Source organism: Orcinus orca, chromosome 7, assembly GCF_937001465.1.
Source record: "Orcinus orca chromosome 7, mOrcOrc1.1, whole genome shotgun sequence".
Classification (NCBI taxonomy): Eukaryota; Metazoa; Chordata; class Mammalia; order Artiodactyla; family Delphinidae; genus Orcinus; species Orcinus orca.
In genome coordinates this window covers 73,492,661-73,517,711 of record NC_064565.1, presented here as the reverse complement: position 1 = coordinate 73,517,711, position 25,051 = coordinate 73,492,661, and the positions used below count along the sequence as shown (strand labels likewise).

The window sequence follows — 25,051 nt, the reverse complement described above, 5'->3', positions numbered from 1 at the left end:
TTGAGGAGTCTCTAAACTTTCACATATGTGGATAAATATATCAATACAAATGTATACAGGATTATGTATAGTTTATTTTACTGATGTAAATGTAAAACTTATTTCTTATTTGTCATCTTCCTTATGCTATTTTCCTCCTTACCACCACAATCTGACACTGGAATTTGTCTCTGTTAGATAAAAATTTAATGTTATCAGAACCATAACATATTATTTTCCCAATAAATTTTGGATAAGAATTTGTTTTTTAAGTCAACCAAATCTACTTGAATACAAAATATTCCTCAACTGGTTTTGACAGCACAACCCAAGACTTTAGATTATTTCACGATTAAGGAGTCAGTGAGTCAATTTTGCTGACAAGAGAAAGGACAAAAGCCTTTCTCAGAAGAGGTGCAAAAACATTTTAACAGATTTTCCCCAGACTTCTGCAGATTGACATTATCAGGGAAGTTGAAGACATCCAAAGCAGTGTGGAAACACAATATATTTTTAAGGCTTTTATATGCCACAAAACTGTACAAAAAAATCATATAATAAGTCATTTGTCTTTATATAACTTTCTCTGGGGATCTGAAGTGCTTATACATATTATTTCACTAAATTGTTACATTTAAGCTAAAGCAAGTACTTTCAAAAATTAAATCATGTTTTGAAACATATCAAATGGGGAGGGACTTCCCTGGTGGTGCAGTGGTTAACAATCTGCCTGCCAATGCAGGGGACACGGGTTCGAGCCCTGGTCTGGGAAGATCCCACATGCTGCGGAGCGACTAAGCCTGTGCGCCACAACTACTGAGCCTGTGCTCTAGAGCCCACGTGCCACAACTACTGAGCCCACGTGCCACAACTACTGAGCCCACGTGCCACAACTACTGAAGCCCACAAGCCTAGAGCCTGTGCTCCACAACAAGAGAAGCCACTGCAATGAGAAGCCCGCGCACCGCACCACAACGAAGACCCAACACAGCCAAAAATAAATAAATAAATAAGTTTATTAAAAATATAAAATTCTATTCAAATGGGGAGAGGCAAAGGTAGGCGGAAAATATCAAATAACAGAAATTAAGAAAAGGGACCACTGCATCAACATTTACCTGTTGCATCAAATTCAATTGGCTGGCACCCACGGTGAGAAGACCAGTCACACTTGAGGACTTGCCCTCCTTCCACGATCCCAGGCTGGGTAGTGTTTGCTTTGGGAGCTCCCACCAGAAGAAACATCCTGCTAAAATACAAAAGGCAAGACAAGACTTTAAGTGGCAAAAGCATAAATAATATCTTATGACTTAGGAAGAGCAATCATTCTCTTGATTTTATCCACAAATATTCTTTAAAAACCACTCACTGAGAGCATAATCCACCTTCATTATTCATTTGGTGCTCTTTTACATACATACATTATTCAATATAGTTTACTCATCCTAGTAACACATTATAAGGCAACTTCAGGGTTATATGTCATTTAAAAATTTATGCTGGCCAAACTGTACACTTTGAATAGGTACAGTTTATTATATGTCAATTATAGCTCAATTAATTTGTTTAAAATATATGCTGGCTAGAGACACGGACATTTGTCTTGATTTTTGTTTTTTTTGTGTGTGATTTTCTGTACACTTTCCATATCCTGAATAATGAACAAAAAAAATAAATGATTCTAAATAAATGGTTCTAAAGTATGGTAATTTTAAATATTATCATTTTTCCATTGGGAAAACTTATCTTGTTTTAAAACTACATATTTCAATTTTTTTTTTTAATAGTGACTAACGGATGTCTTTTTTCACTGGATTAATCTAATGAATTCCTGGTCAAAGAATAGAAGCACTATTCAATTTCTTAACAGGATAAAATTAGCAAAAGACAAAATAATCAGGAGTCAGATTTTTAAGTAAAAGAGATCTTTTCTTTAGTTGTTTCTATTCATTCAGAAAAAAAATATGGATTGAGTGTCTCCTCTACTAAGGCACAGATATGGGCACTAGAGAAACGAGGATGAATAAGACAATCTTGGTTCCTGCTCTCAGTGGAGCTTACATTCCCTTTGGGAAGAAATCCAGAAACTTGCCAAAAAAATTAGTCACTGTTACAAGTGCTACGAAAGAACCAACAATTGGCTGAGAGGTATTATTTGGGAACAAGGAGAGGAGACCTTCTTTAGATTAAGGGAAGTTACCTCTAAGGAATGGAGGGGAGACACTTCCTTTGGATAAAGGGATGTCTAAGGAAGTTATCTTTAAAGAACAGGGAGAAGAGACCTCTTTCAGATAAAGCAGCAAAGGGATTTACCTCTAAGTAAATTGAGATGTACGGGATTAGAAGAAGGTCGCCAAGGAGTGTCTGTGTGTTGGGAGCGAGGGGCTAAGTGAGTGGGATGGAGAGGTGGATGGGAGGGCCCCAGGCAGAGGTACAAAGACTCAAGGCAGGAAAGAGCTTAGTCTCCAAGAGTTACAAGGAAAGAGGTGTGGCTAAAGGAGAGCAAGCTGGGAATGGCACAAGATAAAACTGCGGAGCTTGGCAAGAGCTAAATCACACAAGGTCCTTTAGCCAGGTAAAACTTTTGGATTTTATCATAAGGTCCACGTGAAGCTTCTGAATGTTTTTTAAAGCAAGGGAATGACATAATCTAATAAAGAAAATGAAATGTGGCACCTTATCGGGAAAGTATTAAGGGGGAGGGGGGGCAAAAATGGAACAAGAAAAGCGAGAGACTTTGAGCACCTGAGGGAGGAGGTGACGGTAAACTAGGCTGGGAGGACAGATGGAGAAGGAGATGGACGGGCAGATTTGGGAAATATCTGGAGTAGAATGAACGGGAACAGCTGGAGGCTTGAATGTGGTAGAAAGGGAAGATTAGAATAAAGCACGTCACCTAGGTTTCTTTCTGGAGTGCAGGGATGGGAGAACCACTTACTGTGCTAGAAAAGCCCAGAGAGTAGGGAAGCAGAAGGCAGACTAAGTACTTACAGGAAAACCAAGAGTTCAGTTCCTAACATGTTACCTTGAAATACCTGTGAGACACCTAATTGGTGGTCTGTTGCTCTGAGGAGAGTTCTGCCCTTAGAGATAACGTGTTGAGAATGTCAACTTGGAACGGATGGGTTCACACAGGGAGAGGCTTCAGAGAGAAGAGGAAAGAGAGGAAGCAACAACATTTAAGTCAGAGAAAGAGGATAGAGTAAAAGAGGCTGAGAAGAAGCTAACTGAAATATAGGAGAAGAAAACAGGATACAGATAGACAAAGAAGGCCCTCAATAAATGCTGCCACCATTATCATTTCATTTCCTTGTTAAACACTAAGCCACTTACATTCTTCTGGCAAAGAAAATACTCATAATTGCTTTTCACTTTTTTGTGAAGTTATGAACAAACCTACATCTTAAATATGGAATACTTTCATTTTAACTTTTATTTATCAATTTCATTTCTTCTGGATGTATCTGCTAAATCATATTTAGACCAGTCAAAAGATGGCTGCATGAAATGCTGGAACCCCGTTTTCGTACACTTATCTTAAAACTCCATACTCAAGATAAAGACAAAACTCCCAACCAAACCACACCCTGTTTAATAAAGCTTTATGCAGTCATAGTTGGCATCAGTAAAACACCAATGCTGGCTCTTTCTCCTCATAGCCAACTTAGTTTTCATTCAGCAAGAAATATTATAAAGCTGACTAAGATAGCCCTCAGCTCCCATGAATAGGAGAGCAGCTAAGTATCATTATGCCCTCCTTTTCTACAGCAGAGCTGGTTAACAGCTAAATTATACACACACACACACATATGAAATTTACCTTTTTCAACAGGTCAAAAATTTGGCCACAAAATCACAAAACTGCCCCTCCCCATCCGGATTAAATGATGTTTTAGTACATGATAGGCAAAAAAAAATATTTCAGATAAGTATACTTTTCAGGTCTACATCTGAAGAGGCATAGGCTCATTCCTGCAATAGCCCTAATAAGGGTAATACGAGCACAGGTATGTGTATGATTTTCATATTGTGGATAATGGCCAGTTCCAGGAGATCAGGACAGGAGCTGATTCTCAGAATTTGCCTAGAAACCTACAAGCAAACTCATTTCTGGACTGTCCTCACATGGCACACTACAGAATCTTTAATACTTTTTTATCAAAGCACTTCTTCCTACCTTATGATAAACTGCTTCCTTGAATGGAGGGGACCCTCAGTCATCTTTGTGCTGCCACATAACAAGCACTCAAGAAAAGCTTTTTAAATTGACAACTGAGTAGCAAGTAAATTTGATAGTTATAAGTCTCAATCAAAACAGCCATACATAAAAAGCCATCTCCACTATCACCAACCCCTGTAGAATGCAGAAATCATCCTCTAATAAACATCTGATTATTTAAATTATCCTTAAAATAATTTCTTTCTGTAACGTTTCTCTTCTTAATTTTGGATTTCAGATACTTTCTTTACTTGGCACTAAAGACAGAGAGGGCTGGAAACTTATTAGGGGACACAGACTTCAGCAAAGACAGAAAAAAGGGCGTCGAGGAGAGTTCTGAATGGAAACTGCACTCACTATTGGCAGCACAGAGCTCTAGTTCCTTGGATAGGATCAGGAACAAGACTGCTGCTTTTCATCAGACCATTTGCACATTATAGGCATGAAATGATGGTAATTAGATGTACTAATATGGGTGTTCATCAAGTTTTCCTAAGCATACCTTCATGTGCAGTCTTGCACATTGGTGAAATGCCACAGAAATGGTAGAATAATATAAAAGGAATGTGTGAGCATTCTCAGTTTCTAAGTGCTAGGTTAATGAGGGGAAAAAGCTGAGGAATAAAGTTCTTTGTGCAAAGTGTCAACATGATATTTAAGTTCCTTTTAAGAGTGTTATAGAAAGTTTTAAAAGAGAAAAATGGAGAGATAAAGACAGTAGGACTGCCTTAGACAAATGTTAAGTCCTAAGAGGAAGGTGTGGAGAGAAAAATTAAGTATTTGTAGAGATTAAAGGGTACCGAATGGTGAAAGATGCTATATGAGAAAATTAAGGACTATAAAAGCAACACATATTACAAAAAACAAAAGCCTGTTAATGTGTCGGGAGGGTGAATTTTATGTCTTGTGTCTTTCTGCCACAATAACAAAAAACAGCCTGTTAATGAAACGCCTTACAAAAATATTAAATCATTACGACTTGAAGTTCATCTAGGAATGTCTAATGAATGTCTACAACAGCTTAATTAAAGTAAAAGAAGTGACAGACCAGAAAAAATTTCGCAATATAAGCAGCATCGTCTAATGGGCAGTTTGGGGCTAAAGGTTCCAGTCACCATATAAATCAATTGAGAAAGTCACTTTAAATCTCTGAGCCTCAGTTTCCTGTTCTATTGAATGGAAATAACAATGCCCACTATAATTACTTAAAAAAGAAAATTTCTGAATGTGGATAGTTTAGATAAAAGTAAACTTAGAAAATGTGAACGCATCATAAAAATACAAGATGATGACAGCAGAACTAAAAACAATAAAATACTCCTTAATAAAGTAGGAATAAAAGTTAAAATCTGTTTTCAAGGGCCATTAATTAACCCAAACGCAAGCTCTCAAGAGAGAGAAAAAAAAAAGGATAGGTAATAGTTGGCTTGCAACATTTCCTGACAATGGTGGAGAGTTGGGGAAGATACACAGAGTTAGCTGAGGCTGACAGAGATTTCTCTGGTAAGCAGCAAAAATCTGAAGCTGAGCAACTTAGTTTCATATGCTTGCAACTTCCTCCTGACAGAATCCATCTCCCTTCCAAAAAGTTTGCCCAAGAACAGTATCAGGATCCCCATCCTCACCATTCTTTTTATTATTTATTTATTTATTTATTTTTGCGGTACTAGGGCCTCTCACTGCTGTGGCCTCTCCCGTTGCGGAGCACAGGCTCTGGACGCGCAGGCTCAGCGGCCATGGCTCACGGGCCCAGCCGCTCCGCGGCGTGTGGGATCTTCCTGGACCGGGGCACGAACCCGTGTCCCCTGCATCGGCAGGCGGACTCTCAACCACTGCGCCACCAGGGAAGCCCCTCACCATTCTTTTTAAATGACTCGAATCATTTTCATTAAATGACTTTAAAATTAAGGTTTACATATATGAGCAAGCCATTAATATCATGCCAAGAAATTCTGAAAGATAAAGAGTAGCAATGTGTGTTTGGGGGAAGAGGGGTAAGAGAAGAAGAAAGAGGGAGGGAGGGAAAGTGGGGGAGAAGGGAGAGAGGGAGGGACAGAATGATGGAGGGAGGAGAGGTAGCGGAGCAAGGGCAAGGGAGGGAGAAGGAGAGAAGAAAGGGGAGGTAGTAACGGAGAGGGGGAGGAAGGGGAAGAGGATGGGAGAGACAAGAGGATTCGAGAAGCCAACCAGGAGGATGCCCTTCGGATGCACTTTCAATCCAAAGTGTACTTTAAGGGCAGCTGCTTCAGGGAACATGACCTTGACTACCAAGGAGAGACAACCAGCCAAACAATGACAAGTACATTTTTTAAACTCTCCAAATGAACTAAGTTATTTGGCTGCTTTCAGCACTGACTTTTCCAAGATAAAGCATGGTTAATATATTTTGGCTGACTCTGGCTGACCAGTGAGGCTTCACCAAAAGGAACTTCTGAAAAATTATCATATACGTATATAGAAAGAAACGTGTTACTGAATGTTACTTAAGAGCTATAATTCCAGTCTCATTTACCTTTCACTAAAAAAAAAAAAGGTACAGTCAACATTTATGTGATGTAAAACAGATGCATTAACTATAAATCCTATACATTTTCCCTTCTCTTCTATAATATCCTATAAACCTTGGGCCTTAAGCAGGAGAAATCAACATAGGATTTGCCTTCTAAGTATATAATGATGATAGAATCTATGCACATATATTATTTATGATAAGAAAAAAGAACCAGGGGCTTCCCTGGTGGTGCAGTGGTTAAGAATCCACATGCCAATGCAGGGGACACAGGTTCGAGCCCTGGTCCCTGGTCCGGGAAGAACCCACATGCCGCGGAGCAACTAAGCCTGTGCGCCACAACTACTGAGCCTGCGCTCTAGAGCCTGCGAGCCACAACTACTGAGCCCACGAGCCACAACTACTGAAGCCCGTGCGCCTTGACCCCGTGCTCCACAACAAGAGAAGCCACCACAATGAGAAGCCCGGCACCGCAACTAAGAGAAGCCCCCGCTCTCCACAACTTGAGAAAGCCCGCGCGTAGCAAAGAAGACCCAATGCAGGCAAAAACAAATAAATAAATTTTTTTAAAAAAAAAAGAAGAACCAATATAGCCAGAGCCACAGTAAAATAAGCTGGTGTCGCTTTGTAAAGGGTTGTGAAGATGGTTACAAAGGTGAAGAGAGAAACGGGACATAAGCTTTTAAAAGTAGATGCAGACTGGGAAAGACTGAAAGGGGCCTTCATTCAGTTTAAGCAGTTTGGACTTTATCTCTGGACATGAGAACATTTTCGAGGAAATTTTAGCAGCAGAATACCAGGATCAAAAGATGCTTCAGAAAGATAAAACTATTAGAAACATGTAAGACGTTTTGCAGGTCTGAGAGCTAAATGATGGGCAGAGGGGTGATGACCTGAGTGCCACAGACCACGCTTGTAACGACTGGTCAAACTACAAGTGGAAAGCAGAGATGGATGCAAGAAACATTAACAAGGGCTTCCCTGGTGGCACAGTGGTTAAGAATTTGCCTGCCAGTGCAGGGGACACGGGTTCGAGCCCTGGTCCGGAAGATCCCACATGCCGCGGATCAACTAAGCCCGTGCGCCACAACTACTGAGCCTGCCCTCTAGAGCCCACGAGCCACAACTACTGAAGCCTGCAATGAGAAGCCCGCGCACCGCAAGGAAGAGTAGCCCCCGCTCGCTGCAACTAGAAAAAGCCGCACCCAGCAACAAAGCCCCAATGCAGCCAAAAATAAATAATAAATAAATTAATAATAATAAAAAAAGGAAACATTAACAAGGAAGAATTTCTAGGATCTTCTGCCTGGTGACTAATCACTGACTAATATTAGGGGTGTCCAGTAGGAGAGACAAAGAAAAATAGAAAATGAGAGGGAGGAATATGAAATTATTTGCAGGGCGACAGAGAAAATGATGGTACCATTAATAGAAACAGAGGTACAACTGACATCACTTGGTGAAAAAGAGTTCATTTTTTGTAAAATTCTTTCTACTCAAGAAGGAATGATCCACAGGCTGTTGAATATAAAGTTAGAGCTCTGCTTTTAGATGGAAGATGAAGCCAGGGCAGCAGTATGGTTTTAAAAGCTCTCTAAGTGTTGCAAATAGGAAGTTAGGATTAAGAACCATTGTATGTTCTGTGGGACCTTCTGCGACCAGGGTACACTCACCCACACCTTGTCTTTGGGGTCATAGGACATGAAGTAACTGTAAATAAGGCTCCAACAGTGTTTAACGGGAAAAAGCAAGTCCTGTAATCCGGTGTTGCTCACTATAGCATTATTTTAAAATAAATATATATGTAAAATGAGAACTGTATAACATATCTTAAAAGTAAGAAAATTATTCATTTTCTTCTTAAAATTTGCATACAAAAAATTAAATGTAATTTGAATTTCATTTCCTCTGCGTTTTGTTCCCATCTTTTCCCTTACCCCACACCATCCCACTCAAACAGCTAAAGGCTGCAAACTCTTCCGGCTTCAGTTTCCTGTTCTGTAAGAGTGAATTTATCTGCTTCCCTATTTCCCCTGGTGGTCTATGGTGTAGAGTAGAATGAGATATCACAAGTAAAAGTGCTTTGTAAATTATAAAATAGGTCAAGCAATGTAAGATATCATTATTATAACTAAGCCTAGGGTGTAATTTTTAATTTCTCCAATTATTCTCCACAAGAAAAACATGCCTTTACTTCTTGGCCTGTATACAGTATTTAAATTTTACGTTAAGTTTGGCAATATAGTCACCATAAATTAATTCATACAGGAAAAATAATAGGGAGTGCTAATGTTTTATTTTTCACAATTTTTTTCCTTTTTTAAGTATAGCTAATTTACAGTGTTGTGTTAGTTTCTGGTGTACAGCAAAGTGATTCAGTTATACACACATATTCATATAATATATATGTTCTTTTTCATATTCTTTTCCATTATAGTTTATTACAGGATATTGAATATAGTTTCCTGTGCTATACAGTAAATCCTTGTTGTTTATTTATTTTATATATAGTAGTTTGTATCTTCTAATCTCCAAATCCTAATTTATCCCCCCCCACACCTTTCCTCTTTGGTAACCATAAGTTTGTTTTCTATATTTTTCAAATCATAATTTTTGTGACTTTTCACTTCAAACCTAAGACTCATTTCTGGAGGAATTTTATTGTGGAGTCACCTTAATGTTTTTGCTTAGTACTTTCTTTTTCCTTCTTTTTAATTAACATTGATTCATTAGTTTTCACAACAATATGGAGATAATTCAATAACAATTTTCTGTAACAAGAAACAAGAAAAATGAGACAGAAAACAGTTCTATAGCTTGCCAGAGGTATTTAGACACCTATAGAAACCGGAAGCAGCAGGAGACCTCATTACCCTTGCTTCCTCATTAATACTAGCACTCTTCCTTCAGAAGAAAGGAAACTTTAATTAGCACTTTTCTATTATGTGAATTTTTTTTCCCTTTAGAAGTTTATTATCACACCAAATAACAACAATAAATGCAGCTGGTAATATTGTAAATGGCATCCTCATGCACCCTGGATTCCAATGCTTGTTAACTTTAAAAGTACCCTTTTACAAAATTAAGCATAAGTTTGCATTAATCTTTGTTAAACCTGAAAAGCACAGAAGTAGAAACCTTTGTTTACATATATTTTGGGGTTTTTTAATCTCAAAGTTGATTTATATTTTTTATTTAGGCTATACCTAGACCTCACTAGTCTATCAGTAACAAAGTCACTGAAGAAAGTTTCAAAATGTTATATGAAACCAAACCAAGTTCAATTTTACCTTACCATTAAAGGCCCACGTGGGAGGTCATGTAAACAAACCTGTGAGGTCATAGTATATTCAACAACTACAATGACTAATCACAAATTAGCCATCCAGCCTCGCAACCAAAAATAGGAAATATGCTAACAGTTCAGTATTACTGCATTTTCCATAGTAAAAACACTTAAAGTTTATCATTTTGTCATGTGTCTTTACACTACAGAACTCAGAGGGTTGCCACCGAATCAAGAGCAACATTTGCAAACCACTCCATCAATTTTTAAGTATTTAAGTGCTAACTCTGGCTACTCTAAGTACCAACTCTTGACAAAAGACAATATATATTTTCAAAATTATTAGAATTTCTGTAGAAATTAAATCCAAAACAGCACCCTTGGAAGCAACTAAAATCCTCTGCACTATAAAAGCATACATCCTGACGAATGTTGTAAGAGTCATGGAAAAATATTTAGATCATCCTCAAATTAGGCATGTATGAATAGGAAAAATAGTACTAAAAAGTAATGACCATTACAATTATCCTCCCTCTCCCCCCAAAAAAACCATACTTTAAAGTATAGAAAAAAATTAAGAACAAAAATACGTTGTTACAATTTCTAAGAGCTTAGAAAGAACTCTAAGAACAGTTCTCCCTCTTGGAAACAAGATTTAAACATCAGAAGACATCCAGGGAACACATTACATCAGTATTTCTAACGCTAAAAAAGGGGGTGGTGTGGTGAGAATGACGTCAGCGTTCGGTAAGGTCAGACACAACTTTTAATCCAATAATGACAATAACTCTGTTCCAAATCCTGTGCAACGCGAAACGCTGGCAATTTGAAACATAACTGAATTCTTAAATACTACAGTATTCAAATGACCTTTAGTGAGTGAAAACTCATCAAACATGCTTGTTCTTTCTGAACAATGACCTAAATAATGAATCACTATAAAAAGAACAGATGACACATCCAATTCATCTGTTCACCCTCAAATGTGCAAAGGTTTGACAGTCTCAGAGATAAGACACAATGAATTTACTACGACAGAATGGTCATTTTAGTCATCAGAATGTCTGGAAAAGGAGATGAGGAGAAACAGAATCAGACTGAGAGGAGTAAAGAATTGGGAAGGGCTTGTTTAGGAAGAGCGAAAAACACGGGTGTTTAAGTCTGTGAAGCCAAAAAACAAAAAGACTCCAGGGAAGGCTAACTAGTACGGGAGAAAAAGAAGTTCGGAAATGAAATTGACCAAGTCCCGGACACCGGCAAAGGCGGCGCGGTGTCCAGCCATACCAGCCTTTGTTGATTTCCGACTTTCCCCTAATTTCAAGCACAGGTCTGCTTCAAAGCGCTCCCTCTGAGGAGAGGAGAAGGGGGAACTGGGTGGTGGGAGGTGCGCGGGTTCACCTCCCCCAAGCATTTCATCCACCCAGAACCTAAATCGCCCAGTGGGGGGAGGGAGGGTTAGAGGAAACGGATAGAAGGGCGCCGGGATCTCTTGCAGAGATCTCTCCCTGTGGGAAATCGCAGGGTGGGTGCGCGCGATGGGGGAGGGGGCCGACTCCCCTTCCAAGTGCGGCCACTTACGAAGACGCGCTGGGTACGAAGAAATCAACCGCGAAGCCGAAGTAACTTCCCTCGGGGCCAGAGTACTCCGCAGGACTGTCCACATCTAGATTGAAGGCGCCGCAAAGAGGCAGCAGGAATCCGGGGAGAAGGAGAAGGAGGCGGCGGGGGCGAAGGCGCAGCCGCCGCCGCGGCAGGGAAGCCATCGCCGAAGTGCGCGCGGGGCGCCGAGCCCGGAGACGCGGCCACCCCGCCCGGAGCGCACGGTGCCCGCGGCCCGCCGCCTGCGCGCGCCGAAACTTGCCAGCTGCTCGCTTCCCGGCGAGTCCCGGACAGCGCCGGGGGAAGCAGGAGGGCTGAGCTCCCGAGCGGCCGCCCGGGAAGTGGGGCGCAGGGCGCGCGGGGCGGGGATAGCAGCGCGGGCGGCCCCTCGCCTCCCTCTCGCTCGGCCGCTCAGCGCCGCGCCTCGGGCTCGGGACTGCTGGTCTGGGCGCCGCACCCCCAGCCAGAGCGCTGCCGCGGCCTGTGGGAGGAGGCAGAGCAGGAGGAGGAGCCGCCCCGGAGGCTGAGCCAACGCGCAGGAGGAAGTGGGGGAAGAGAGTCGGCCTCGGCCTGGGACAAGTCGAGCGCACTTCCGCGCGCGCTGTCGTCTCCTGTCCCGAGAACAGAGCTCCTGTACCGAGGCCCCAGACGCTCAGAGCCCTCTGGGAGCACTCCTGGACTAGGGCCTCAGACCCAGGACCGGGAGGAGGGAGGTGGCGGGGTCGGGGGAGATGCTCAAGCGTCCCCACCCGCCCGCGTCCAACAGAGCGCCAAGGGCACCCGAATGCCGCCGGCAACTCCTGTGCGACTTTTATTTAAAAGTGAGGAAAGCTTTATCCGTTTCTCGTGTTTCTGCTACTTAAAAGCCTCGCAGGCACTCACAACCGAAACTCTATAATTATGGTCGTTTTCCTCCCCACTCGAGCCCACACGCAAACACTGAACTTAATTATAAACTTTCAGAATGCTAGCACAGCCTCTTCCAGGCAAGTTGTATTAAAGCTGAACTTCAGCCGTCCACGAAAGGTTGGGCAAGGCAAAGAATCAGCAGAAATCGTTTTAAATCACATCAGATTAGTCGAAACCTTATTCCTAGTTTATTAGGGGAAGTCGCATGATTCGGATAACTAACTGGTTGATTTAGGACATTTGGGTAGAAATACGATTTTAGAGTTGGAAGAAGGAATATGCACCTTGGGGTCCCTTGGGGCTTGCTTGCTGCTGGTGTTTTCCATCCAGGCCCCCGCCAGCGGGACTGAGGAAGGAACCTTGACCTTCTCCTTTATATTCACAAGTCCTAGCACCTTGCCAGGCAGACAGTAAGCAATCACTAAAATGTTGAATGAATGAATGAATGGAGATGAAATGATGAGTAAACTTTGCCCAGAGAAGTGACTTCCCCATATTCTGTATCACGTGCTAAAGAATTTGGTGAACAAAACAGTATAAATAGCACTTTTTGGATCTTAAAAACTTACAAGTATTAGAACAGTAATTTCAAATGTAACTATTAACACTCAATTACAATGCACATTAATTGAGTTTAATCCTGTGAAGGGATATGTATGTAAATTGAAGTCTCTAATTTGAATATATAGTACTTCATTGCATCATATATTTTGATTTTTAAATGTGACTAAAAGATATGCAGCAAAACCTCAGGCATGTTTTACAAGATACGGTCCAGCACTTGCCTAAAGGAAATTACCATGTGAGACAGGCAATCCTACACAAATACTTACACATAAATACAAATGTACCTTTCTCCTCACCATGTTCTGTGGTACACAGAGAGGCCACGGGTATGTACACACAAACCCAAAGGGTCATTTATGCCTTAAAAGCCTGAGAACCAATCCCCTTGGAAATCCACCCAGATAGGGAGGGGAGAAGAGTGTTTGAACGCTGACTGGACCCAGTAAGCTCTCTCACTCCTCAACATCTGATGCAGGACAGAGGTCCAACAGACCAGAGGTGTGGAGGGAAGAAATGAGAAAACCAGGAAAAGGAAAAAGCCAAAGCCATGGCAACATGCATGTGCCCCCTGAAACTTGAGTGAATGAGGACCACATTTCTATGAGGAGACTGTGAACCAGGATAAGCCAGTATCTTAAGGCACCCAGGGTTGTAAATGCAGGCATTTTTGTAACAGAGTAGTCAGGCTTGAGCGGTCATCTATCCAGCAACTTGCAAATTGAGGGAGTTTATTACAGTACATATCAATTCAGCCAGCGCTTATTCAGAATCCACAATGTGCTGGGTACTGTATGTATAGGAGAGGGAAAGAGTGTATTTTATGCTACAGATGAAAACCTATGCCCCTCCCCCATTCCCATGGCACTCTTTAAACTACATTATAACAATTTTCCAATTTAAGACAACTATATATTGACATTAAGTATAATCACTTTTTTACAGAGAAAATAAAATAGTAAATAGTAAAAGGATTTTGACTTTGAATTTTACCCCCTACTGCTTTATCCTATGATTAAAATCTTGATTCTACTGATTTCTATAAATTCAAATGCCTGAGTTCAATTAGTTTTGTGAGCCTAGGCAAATGACTCCAATCATTATGTGCCTCAGTTTTCTTATCAAAGGAGCTCAGTCCAGTTACCATAAAATAATTTAAGAGGAATTTCAAATTTTTATTTTTCAGCTGACATCAAGGAGGATTCAGTTCATAATCCACAGAAACCCTTTTGAAATCCCCTTTTTCCACTCTCCATTTCTCTACAGCCCTTAATCCACTAAACCCAACAGACCCTACAGTGTTTGTTGCATTGCTTTTTTGTCCAACTCTCGCTTGCCTCTCCTCTCCCAGCTATTTATTAGGGAGATTTACTTGGCCACATCACCCCCAGTACTGCCTTTCTTTTTTATATTTATTTTTATTGAGATAACATTGGTTTATTACATTATATAACTTTCATGGGTACAGCATTATATTTCCACTTCTATGTACCCTACAGAGAGCTGCCTTTTCCTCTCTGTATCACAAAAGATCCCTGCCAGCCCTTGGGTGTGTGGAAGAGGAGAGAAGGAAGGCAGAAAACTTGTCTCCTTTCTGGGCTTTGTTTCCTAATCTGCTCCTTCAATGTTAGGGTTGTCCTGGTGTCTGTGTTTGATTCACTGCATTTCTCATCCGACACATCCCCAGCATGATCTTACTCACTGTCATACCCTTACCACTCCCCACCTCACAAAGTACTTTTAGCCATATTAAATCAATTACATATTAAATTATTTACGGTGTCCCCAGAATGCCATCTTTGTTCACAGGTCTCTATCTTCCTAGAAAACATTAGCCCTCCTCCTCAATCAGCCTTCATCCTTCTGCCACATACAAACCTACACAATGCCCTCTACCTGGCTATTTCTTACTCTCCTTTCAAGATGTGTATCAGGCATCATCATGTCCTCTAGGAAGCCGCCTATCAGGAACCATGCCTTTTGCTTTTGTATCCTCTGAGCTCAACACTGAGCACAACAATGGAATTAATTCCATTGTTCAGAGACAATAATAACTAACATTTTTATTAAGTATATTCATTATGTACTGGGAACTGTGCTAAGTATTTTGTGTATATATTAAGTCATTTGTTAGGTAGTTTCTATTAATATGCCCAATTTAAAGACGAAGAAACTGATTCTCTACTAGATCAAATAATTTTTCCAAGGTCACAAAGGTAGTGTGGCAGAGGCAGATTTTGAATGCATGATGGTCAGACTCCAAGCTCACACCCATTAGCACTAAGTTGCCTCTTGCGGTATAAAGATACATAATATAACAATACAAGGGTAACAAAGATAAAAGAGTAATATATTCAAAGTGATCTGAAAGTTTACTTAAATTATCTTTACCCTTAATCCATGCTGTAGCATGTTTACCAATAAAATATTTTAATGAAACTTTATTATTGGTTGTATTCATCACTAACTTGGCAAGGTTTGTCTAAGAAGAAATTATAAAAGAGTAACTGAACAATGGTAGTAAAGACTAGAAATCGTCTTAACCTACTAAAGTTTTATTATGAAGAAAATAGTTGTAAGTGAATTTTTTGTGATGTTAATATGAAAGAGAAGAGACAATTTCGTATGTATATTCCATCTTCTAATCTCTTCACATCTTCTGACCTCCATATCCTTGTGGTCAAGGAAGGGCACTGGTGATGATCTCCAAGGTCCTCCCCACCCCTGAGAACCTGGGGCCTCAGTGACCTCCCCAGAGTAACTAGGGTGGTTGTTGACAGCCCCCATGGAACAAAGTCATCTGGTCTCATTCATATCTCCTTCCCCCACACTAGGCAGAATAATGATGTCCACTAAGGAGAAATTGGCTCACATCCATGAATATCAAGGAGGAGAATTGTTTTTCATCCTCATCTATAAGTAATATATTTATATTTTCATAACAGTAGGAAATCAATTATTTGTGGCATTTAGAACACTTTTTCCACGTACTAGGAAAAGTTAGTTACAAACTTGAGAAGTCTGAGATAAATGCTGGGAAAAATGTGGAAATATCTTCATTCCCTTGTTTAAAGAACGAGACATGGATAACTAATCTTTCGAAGTTTCAAAAACAAAAATGCAGCTTTTCTCTAAACTCTTTTTTTTTTAATGGATTTAACTTAAATGGACTATTGCTTAATAGAAATATTTACTATCCAGGAAACTTCTTTGGATTTTTTCCACTCAGGACTGAGTATGTTGGTAAGCCAAAGAAAACATGTATTGTCAAAAGATTAAGATCTGGCCTGATTAATAGGTAACATTTCACCATCTATATATTTCTTTTCTCTCCAACATGCATTTAGTTTATTCATCTCATACAATCTGGTTTTTAAATTTTCATCTTTTCTCTTTAATATCATGGGACTTAAAGGTCAAACTGAAAAGACCATATTGATTACTTTTGTATAAAAATCCTAAGAATGTACATGTATGAATGCCAAAATTGAAAATAATGACATCACTACATAATCTCAAGTGTGAAGAGAAAGTTAGTGAATGGATTAAGAAACTATACATAAAACATATGGTTTCTATTAGATTCAAACTTAGATTTAAAATATCCAGCCATATTTCCTCCTGAAAATGCATATTTATTGAGCATCTTTTTCCTGGTTCTATTGCCTTAAGAGTCCTTTCTCAAACAACTTTCAGGGTTTGAATAACCTATGATAGAAGATATCCTAGAAAATTGAGATTCAAAGCACCAAAATCGAAATCACAAAACAGGTAACTTTCATGCCTGTGAACAGAACAAGCTCTTGTTCTGTGCCTGAAGGAAACAGAGCACTTTGGGCAGGAAGCTTCAGTACCAGTACGGTCGGTAAGCACCTGTGCAGATCTCCTCCAGTCTTATAAATATGCCGCACTCACCCCTTCCTCTGTGCCTCTGTTCCTGAGGTTCTTTTTTCCTCACCCTGGAATATCATTCTTTCACCTGCTCTCCGATCAGCAATTCCACCCAAACTTCAGCATTCAGCGCAAGACTTCTCCAGGGAGATTTACATGGCTTCATTGTCTCCCTTTTCTTTAAAATGGCTTGTATTTCCAAGTCTAATCCACTCACAACTTAGCATTTAATTATTCCTGTGTTAACTTCCTGGTGTTTTTGACAGTATTTGAATATAATTCTATTTAATATTAATTCTTGATATATTCAGGTATCTTAGATTCTTCCTAGTGAAATTATCAGTTCCTTAAAAATAGCTATGTTTTCATAATTTATATATTCTTCCATAACATTGAATACAGTGCTGAATTTATATTTCAAAAAATCACAAAGAACCTGTTGATGAATTTTGTCTGTAAATTCCATGGGAGAAGCGGACATGTTGATCTTTTCCCCCCAGCTTTATTTTGAGGTATACTTGACAAATAAAATTGCAATGACTGTGTTGATCTTACCCATCATTAAATGCCCAGTGCCCAGCACAGTTCTTTTTGAATAGCAAGAAACCAAGAAGTATTTGTTGAAGGATAAATGAATGAAAGTGTGAATTAAAAAGGAATTGTGACCTTAAATTGAACACACGAAGGTAACAAGTCAATAAATAGTCTTGCATAAATGAATGAATGATGTACTTTTCAAGAAGTAGGAAAGTCCAAGGATATCTAATAGATTCATTTTATAAGTAGCAAGGAAATGGGATTAAGCTACTAACTTCATCTAGAAGAGTAGCTGTTTTCCATTCCTTGTTGCAATTTGGGATTAGGATATGGAGCTTATGAAGGATATAAAAATTAATCATGAATAGCAAGAAACATCCTGTGCCCTCTTGGAGTTCTCTGCATCTCTTTGTGAAAAACCATTTTACTTTCATGATAGGCATTCTTTACTCCAAGGACACGCCTGATGGTTTTCAGAATTTCCCTTCAAATGATCAACATGTAAAAATGTAAAAGGAAGATCATGCATATTATTCCATTTAAACTAATTAAATATTACAGACTCCTCTTACATTATAACTACTTAAGGGGATTTAATTTTTTTTTAAAGGCTTAAAGTGTTGATGTGTACTCTGATGTGTGCTAAGAAATAGATCACACTTCTCAGTACAGCACATATAATACAAGAAAAAAAATCCATGTGTGGAAGAGGGTAATGCTGTCTGCTACTCTTCAATCATTGGAAAGTCAAATTAGAGGCTTAGATATAGAGAGCAAAGTGTTTGTAGTATATTCAGAATTAGCAAACATATTTTTTAAAAATAATACATAAAAACCATAGAATTTTTTATAAATCACTGTTTTTTTTAATGCCATGAGTCATAGAAGGAATCGTGGTATAAGTTTAAATGTTTTTGGCCCTTGATAGATGATTGCTAATGCCTTCCTCCTACTAATCATTTAGTATAAATGTAGCCTTACTTTTACTGGAGATTATAAACCAAAACCTCTAATTCCTTTTTTTTTTTTTTTTTTTTTGGGCTGTGCCATGCAGCTTGTGGGATCATGGTTCCCCGACCAGGGATTGAATCAGGGCCCGCCGGGGAATTCCCAAAACCTCTAATTCTTTTTTCCATCAGATTTATGATAAATTTAAACACTCATAATCAGAAGATCTTTAAAAAATAAATTCTACAGAGTCATGCATATGTTTATTTCTTGGAAAAAATGGCAAGAATGACAAAACACAGTATTTGTATAATACATATGTATGTATAGGTCCTGAAATTCTTTTCCTTAGATACATGATTTAATCCTACTATTGTTTAGTAATGTCATCTAAATGATTGTTATTTTCTTATTAAAAATTATCTCCAAAAAAACGAAAAAAAAATCATCTCCATGTCGCTAAAAGACATAGCTAGACATATGTCTACATAACACAATTTTGCAGAAGACACTTTAATATCAAAAACATAAGAAGGTAATCCTACAATAGCATTTTTTGTTTTTAACTTTTTAATATTTTTTTTTTGGCCACACCACACAGCTTGTGGGATCTTAGTTCCCCGACCAGGGATCGAACCCGGGCCCACGGCAGTGAAAGCACCAAGTCTTAACCACTGGACTGCCAGGGAACTCCCACTACAATAGCATTTTATATTAGTGAATAATATTAAAATTATGTAACAGTATACACTACATTAGTATGCACTTTTTCATGTTCTATTATATAAACAGCTGTGAAAATCTGATTTTTAACACAAATAAAACATAAATTCATTCACATGACTATTGAATTTTCTTTCCACTTTCAGAAACATTCCACTTAACTAGTCTTATTAAAGACTAGTGAATCATTCATTTATTCATCAAATATTTACTATTAAGTGCCCTCTATATGCCCAACACTGCAATTGGAGTTTGAATTACCAAAACAAAACAGACATGAACCCCCCTGCCAGGAACCTACAGTTTAATTAGGCAAATACTCAAGTAAAAAAAATTAGCTAACAATTAAGGGACATATTTCACAACTTGCCAAGCGCTGTATTAAAATGTTTTATATGGATTACACCTCTTCATAACAATACGATTACTGCATGTGGGTAATTTTAGCCCATTTTACAGAGGAAAACAAGTGTGGCAATGTTAAAGTATGTTTCCCTTCAGGAGGTGGAGCCTAATACCCCATCCTTGAGTGTGGTCTGAATCTTGTGAATTGTTTTCAATGAATAGGATAAAAAAAAAAAGTGACCATGAAACTTTGTTGACTAGGTCATAAAGGGTGTCCTTTTGCTCTTCCAGATGGGAAGCCAGATGCCTTGTGGTGGGAACTTACAAGTTGCCCTATGGAGAAGACCACATGGTGAGAACCTGAGGCCTCTTCCCAACAGCCATGTGAGTGAGTCACCTTCAAAGTGGCTGCTTCTTCCCAGTCAAGTCCTTCAGATGCTAGCAGCCCCTGCCAACATCTAACCTGAAGAGAGACCCTGAGCCAGAAACTATCCATCTAAGCTGTGGTATAATTACTAACCCACAGAAACTGTGAGATAATAAATATTTGCTGCTTTAAGCCAATACATTTGTTACTCAGCAATAGATAACTAAGACACAGAGTTTAGAGGAGTTATGTAATTTGCTAAGGTCACAGAGCTAGGAAGTGTTAGAGGTGTTTCAGCCAGTCAGTTATAGCTAAAGTAATCATATAATTTATTGTCCAACAGGGACACTTTTTAGAGAGCAATGGGGATAGTGATAATAATTATAGTGGTTCAACAGCTATGCACCAGAACTATCTAGGGCAAACTGGGACACAGGATCAGTCTAGTCACAGTCTATGCTCTTTACTGCAACACAACTGTCTCCTATATAAATAATTGGATAAAGTGTGACCTATCCAACAATGGAAGTATAGCACAGGGAAGGGATAAACCACCTGCTCCAGCAGAGACCACTATCTACCTACCAAATATTCATTGTCCCCTTTGGTAATACTCCTATGTTGTGTGATGGCAATAATGTGTCTAACTGGGAAAAACAAAGACAAAAAAACCTGCATTTCCCACCTCCCTTATAGATGACCAGAAGATGTCAGTAGAAGTTGTCATGGGGGGCTACTAGGAAACCTCTTAGAAGAGGGCTAGCTTAACTATCAGGAGCCCTTTTTCCTCTACAGTTTCTTTACAGCTGATGCCTGGGACATGGGTGTGCTGGTTGGAGCTGCAGCAGCCTCACTGCAAACAAGAGGAGGTATATTTGGTAATGAAGGTCATGATTTAAGAATTACAGCAGAAAGTCTGGGTTTCTGATAACCACAGACCCATCATTTCTGTCTTAGAGAGTAAACCTCTCTATTACGTGAGAGAAAAAATATGCCTCTATCTTTGTTTAAATAGATATTACAAGGGTTTTCAGTTATACTGTGATTAACCTAATCCTAACTGATATACCCACCTTAATTCCTCAAACAACAGATTTAAATTTTGAGTACCAAACATTTGGATTCTTACCCTATTTTGACAGAAATTGTTCTAGATATATTGACCACTCTTCCTACTTTCTAAAGTAACTAAAACAAAAGCATTGACAGCTTTCTTGATGATACAAGGTTATTATTATTTACAGAAAGCAGGGTTGGTTCACTTTTTTAGTGCCTCATAGAGTTTTGTATGCCCTGTGGAAGCTCGTTCAACTGTTGGTATTAATAAAACAAGTATGAATTAAGTTCTTGTGAGCAATACTCTTTTAGATAGGCTGGTGCCCTCACCTATTTTGTTCCTTTTAAATGAGTCATTTGAGGGTTTTTCTAAACTCTCCACTCATACTTCCTCTAAAAACTTGAAGACTAATTAAAGATTTCCACCTTTCAGTCATTACGGAAATGTGCCAGGGGATTTTCATGAAATGTTAAATATCTGGATTTAATAGGAAATGATTGCATTCAGAAAGGAGTTAGATGCAGAGCTCTTAATCACATAATTGTATTAGGTTTAGCTCATAGAAACATAAAAGAATTAAATAAAAGCTTTGGTACATGTTCAGCATTTTTGTGAAGCATAAAGGCATTTCCGTAGTTAGTTTTTCTTTTGAGTTTCGAAAAAATAAACTACTATTATGGAGATAGTTACAACAATGCTACTCTTTAAGCAGAAATGAGATTCTTTAAGAAACTGAGTTAACTTTTTTATTCTAAATATTTCAGGTTATTCTATTTCAGTTCAGAATATCCTTATCATTAACAAAAAATTTGAAGTTATTGTAATAAAATGCTTCCTATAGAGAATAAATATTTTCATACGTGTAAAATATCTAGGATAAATATATGGAAGAAAACTTCAAGGACAACCTAACAATTACGTCTGACCCAAAATGCAATAGTGAATGACATTCGTAAAAAGAACTTAAGCTAAGGCTGGATGATCATTTGATAGGGATATAATAGACCTTTCTGCAATTATGGAAATATTCGACCTTTCTGCAATTATGGAAATATTCTGTATCTCTACTGCCTCAAATACTTACATTAGCCACATGTGACTACTGAACGCTTGAAATGTGGCTAGTATGACTGAGAAGTTAAATTTCAAATTTTATTTAATTTTAATAGTCACATGTGGCTAATGGCTCCTGAATTGGATAGTATAGTTATAGATGGTATTCATGGAGGTGAAAGAATTGAATTTGATGGATTCTAAACTCCCTTCCAACTTTATATCGCCATAGCTGCAAAAATGAGCAGTTAAACTTTATTTCTTCTCAGTTTTCTTCTCCATTCTGCACCGAAATTTCCCTCTTTCTAATACCTGGAATTAACCAAGGCATTAATTTAGTCATTGCAGAACTACAATGTGCCAAATGCAGTGGAAAAAAAAACTGGATCTGCTCTGGCATTAATATTTCCAACCTTTTTTTTTTTTTTTTGCAGTATGCAGGCCTCTCACTGCTGTGGTCTCTCCCGTTGCGGAGTACAGGCTCTGGACACGCAGGCTCAGTGGCCATGGCTCACAGACCCAGCCGCTCCGCAGCAAGTGGGATCTTCCCAGACCGGGGCACGAACCCGCATCCCCTGGCAGACTCTCAACCACTGAGCCACCAGGGAAGCCCTCCAACCTTCTTGATTTTCCTCTTACTACCTTCAATAACCTTTCCCTTCTGGGACACCTCTCTCATCTTCAAATATGATGTCTAGGTAGCAGGCTGTGGAGACCGTACCTAAATGCTGGAACTTCCAGATTCACCAGAGATCTCTCTGCTTGGATGGAGCAAAGCCACAGGAATTGATGGTGTCATGCAGGAGAAATAAGGGTTCTGAATCAGATTCAAGTCGATTTTAAAGTAAAATGATATTACTTGCACATGTGAGATGTGCATCTGGTGAGCTATAAGTAATTCCTACTATTGCCAGCCTCTTTCCCAATGTTTCCCAGGATTCTCAAAGGAGCTTCAGCCTATATGGAATTCTCAGTCTCACTTGTACCTCAGTCCTGCATCTGGTCTGTTCATTCAACCCTGCATATACACGCAAACACGGAACACAGTCCCTTTTACATTGATTCCACAAAGCAACCTAAATGCAAGGTAGTTACATGTAGCAGAATTCTGTAGAAAGTTGGAGGGTAATAGTGGAAGGGGCTGTGTTACAGGTGAACATTAAATAACCCTGTTCTTTAAAGACATCAGAATTCCTACTGTGGCTTCTTCGTACCTGTGTCCCTTTCTCAGATTCCCAACCTCCCATCATGTTCGCACCCACCTCCACCAGGCCCTCTTCTTTCTCTTCGCCTCATTCCCAAACCCCCATTTCTTCACTCTGGGTCAAGGCCATGTCTAAATCTCCCTCATTTTTTCATTCTGAGCAGTTCAGTCTTCTCTGTTTTGCCCTAATTTTTCAGATGTTTGGGACTTATATTGCCAGACTCAAAATTTCAAATAAAAAAGTAAGTATAAAAAACTTCTTACCCTAAAAAAGGATTCTACTTCCACATTTTGAAGTAAAATTTTCTCTTTTTCATATAACTACATATGCTATATAACTGTATATTACTATAAAGTAGTTTCAGAAAAGACTTGGCCATGGTCGTAAAATTAATAAAAGGTGTTACGGCGACTAGAAGACAAAACTCTTGAGAATTTATCCTTCCATTAAATTATAGCCATAAACAATATGGGTTAAATAAGATTTTATAAACATGTATGAGAATCTCACAACCACTTACAATGTGGTCTCCAATTGGAAAAGTTCATGAGCACTAGAAAATGGCATGACAGATGCAGACATCTGGGGGGGGAATTATATAAAAATGAAAGCTGTACAGATTTTAAAAGTGATTGAAAATAGCTTGATATATATATATATATATATATATATACACACATACATACACATATATAGAGAGAGGGAGAGAGAGACCGACCATACTTATGCTATTTCCCATGGGTACATTAATTAAGAATTCAAGATATATGTATATGTATAACTGATGCACTTTGCCATACGCCTGAAACTAACACAACATTGTAAATCAACTATACTCCAATAAAAATTAAAAAAAAAAAAAGAATTCAGTTACACTGTGAGGATCCAATGTTACACCAAGGAAATGGAACTTTAAAGAAGAAAATAATTTTTTTTCTTGAAGTTGAGTTAAAGAAGCAAGTAGACAACAATAATTATTTTCACAAAATTGTGTGATGGCACCTACCACACCTTTCAATGATGCCGGAAGATAGATTCATCTATGCTTTCACTGAGTTAAAACCTTTACTGACTCAGCACTGTATGTAAAATACCATGGCCACATGGCAGATCCTACAGGGCTTCTAAAAATGAAGTGTTTGTCAGGACCATTTCAATTGCAAGTGACAATAACCCAGCTCACATGACCCAAAGCAGAAAGAAAATGGATTGGTTCACATAACAGGAAGCTCAGGGTCGGTTCTGGCTTGAAACACAACACAATTCCCAGGGAATGTGGTATTTTCCCCGCACCCCATCCTCCCTTTTTTCTGCCTCTTCCTTTTCCAGCTCTACTTCCTTCTTTGTTTTAGTCTTCTCCTCTCCTACTGCTTCAGGCTCCCCAGTTGATGAGGGAAGATAGTTACCCACGATCTCAGACTATGTGTCATAGTTTAGCAATACCATCCTAGCTAAAAATACTGCCTACTTCTCAAACCAGTATATCAACTCCAGGCAATGATTCTTATTGGCTCTGTTTATAATAATTACTTACCCCTGAACCAATCACTGTGTTCAGAGGAGTGAGATATTAGGATCGGCCATGCCTGGGTCACGTAATCACTCCTGTAGCAAGGATGTGGCACAGCACTGTAGTAGATAGGATGTTCTTAATGATTCAGGATGGAGGAAGGGTAGTTCTGCAAAGAAAGGGATACAACCAAGCATATAAATACATCTGCCCACTGTGGATTGATAAGTAACAAGTCTTGTCCTCAAGGAGTTTGTCCCATATAAATCTTAGTATTTATATATGGGAAAATATCCCCACATGTGCACCCAATTTTTAATTCCAATATTAATCAGTTATCTCAATTATAA

General features: G+C 39.0%; 1 protein-coding gene across 4 annotated transcripts in view; it reads right to left on the bottom strand.

Moving 5' to 3' along the window:
• The window catches only part of ITGAV (integrin subunit alpha V), an 87,545-nt gene extending 75,492 nt beyond the window's left edge, over positions 1-12,053 (bottom strand). The window contains exons 1-2 of one of the 4 annotated variants that reach the window (XM_012535620.3): positions 11,572-12,053; positions 1,098-1,225 (exon numbers count right to left, since the gene is read on the bottom strand). In XM_012535620.3, coding sequence (XP_012391074.2) covers positions 1,098-1,225; positions 11,572-11,756 — 313 coding nt within the window. In that variant the 5' untranslated portion in view covers positions 11,757-12,053. Of the gene's footprint in view, positions 1-1,097; positions 1,229-11,571 lie in introns of all 4 variants that reach the window. The other 3 variants (XM_004276915.3, XM_049712243.1, XM_049712244.1) reach the window with 3 other exon arrangements.
• Positions 12,054-25,051: the final 12,998 nt, after the last annotated feature.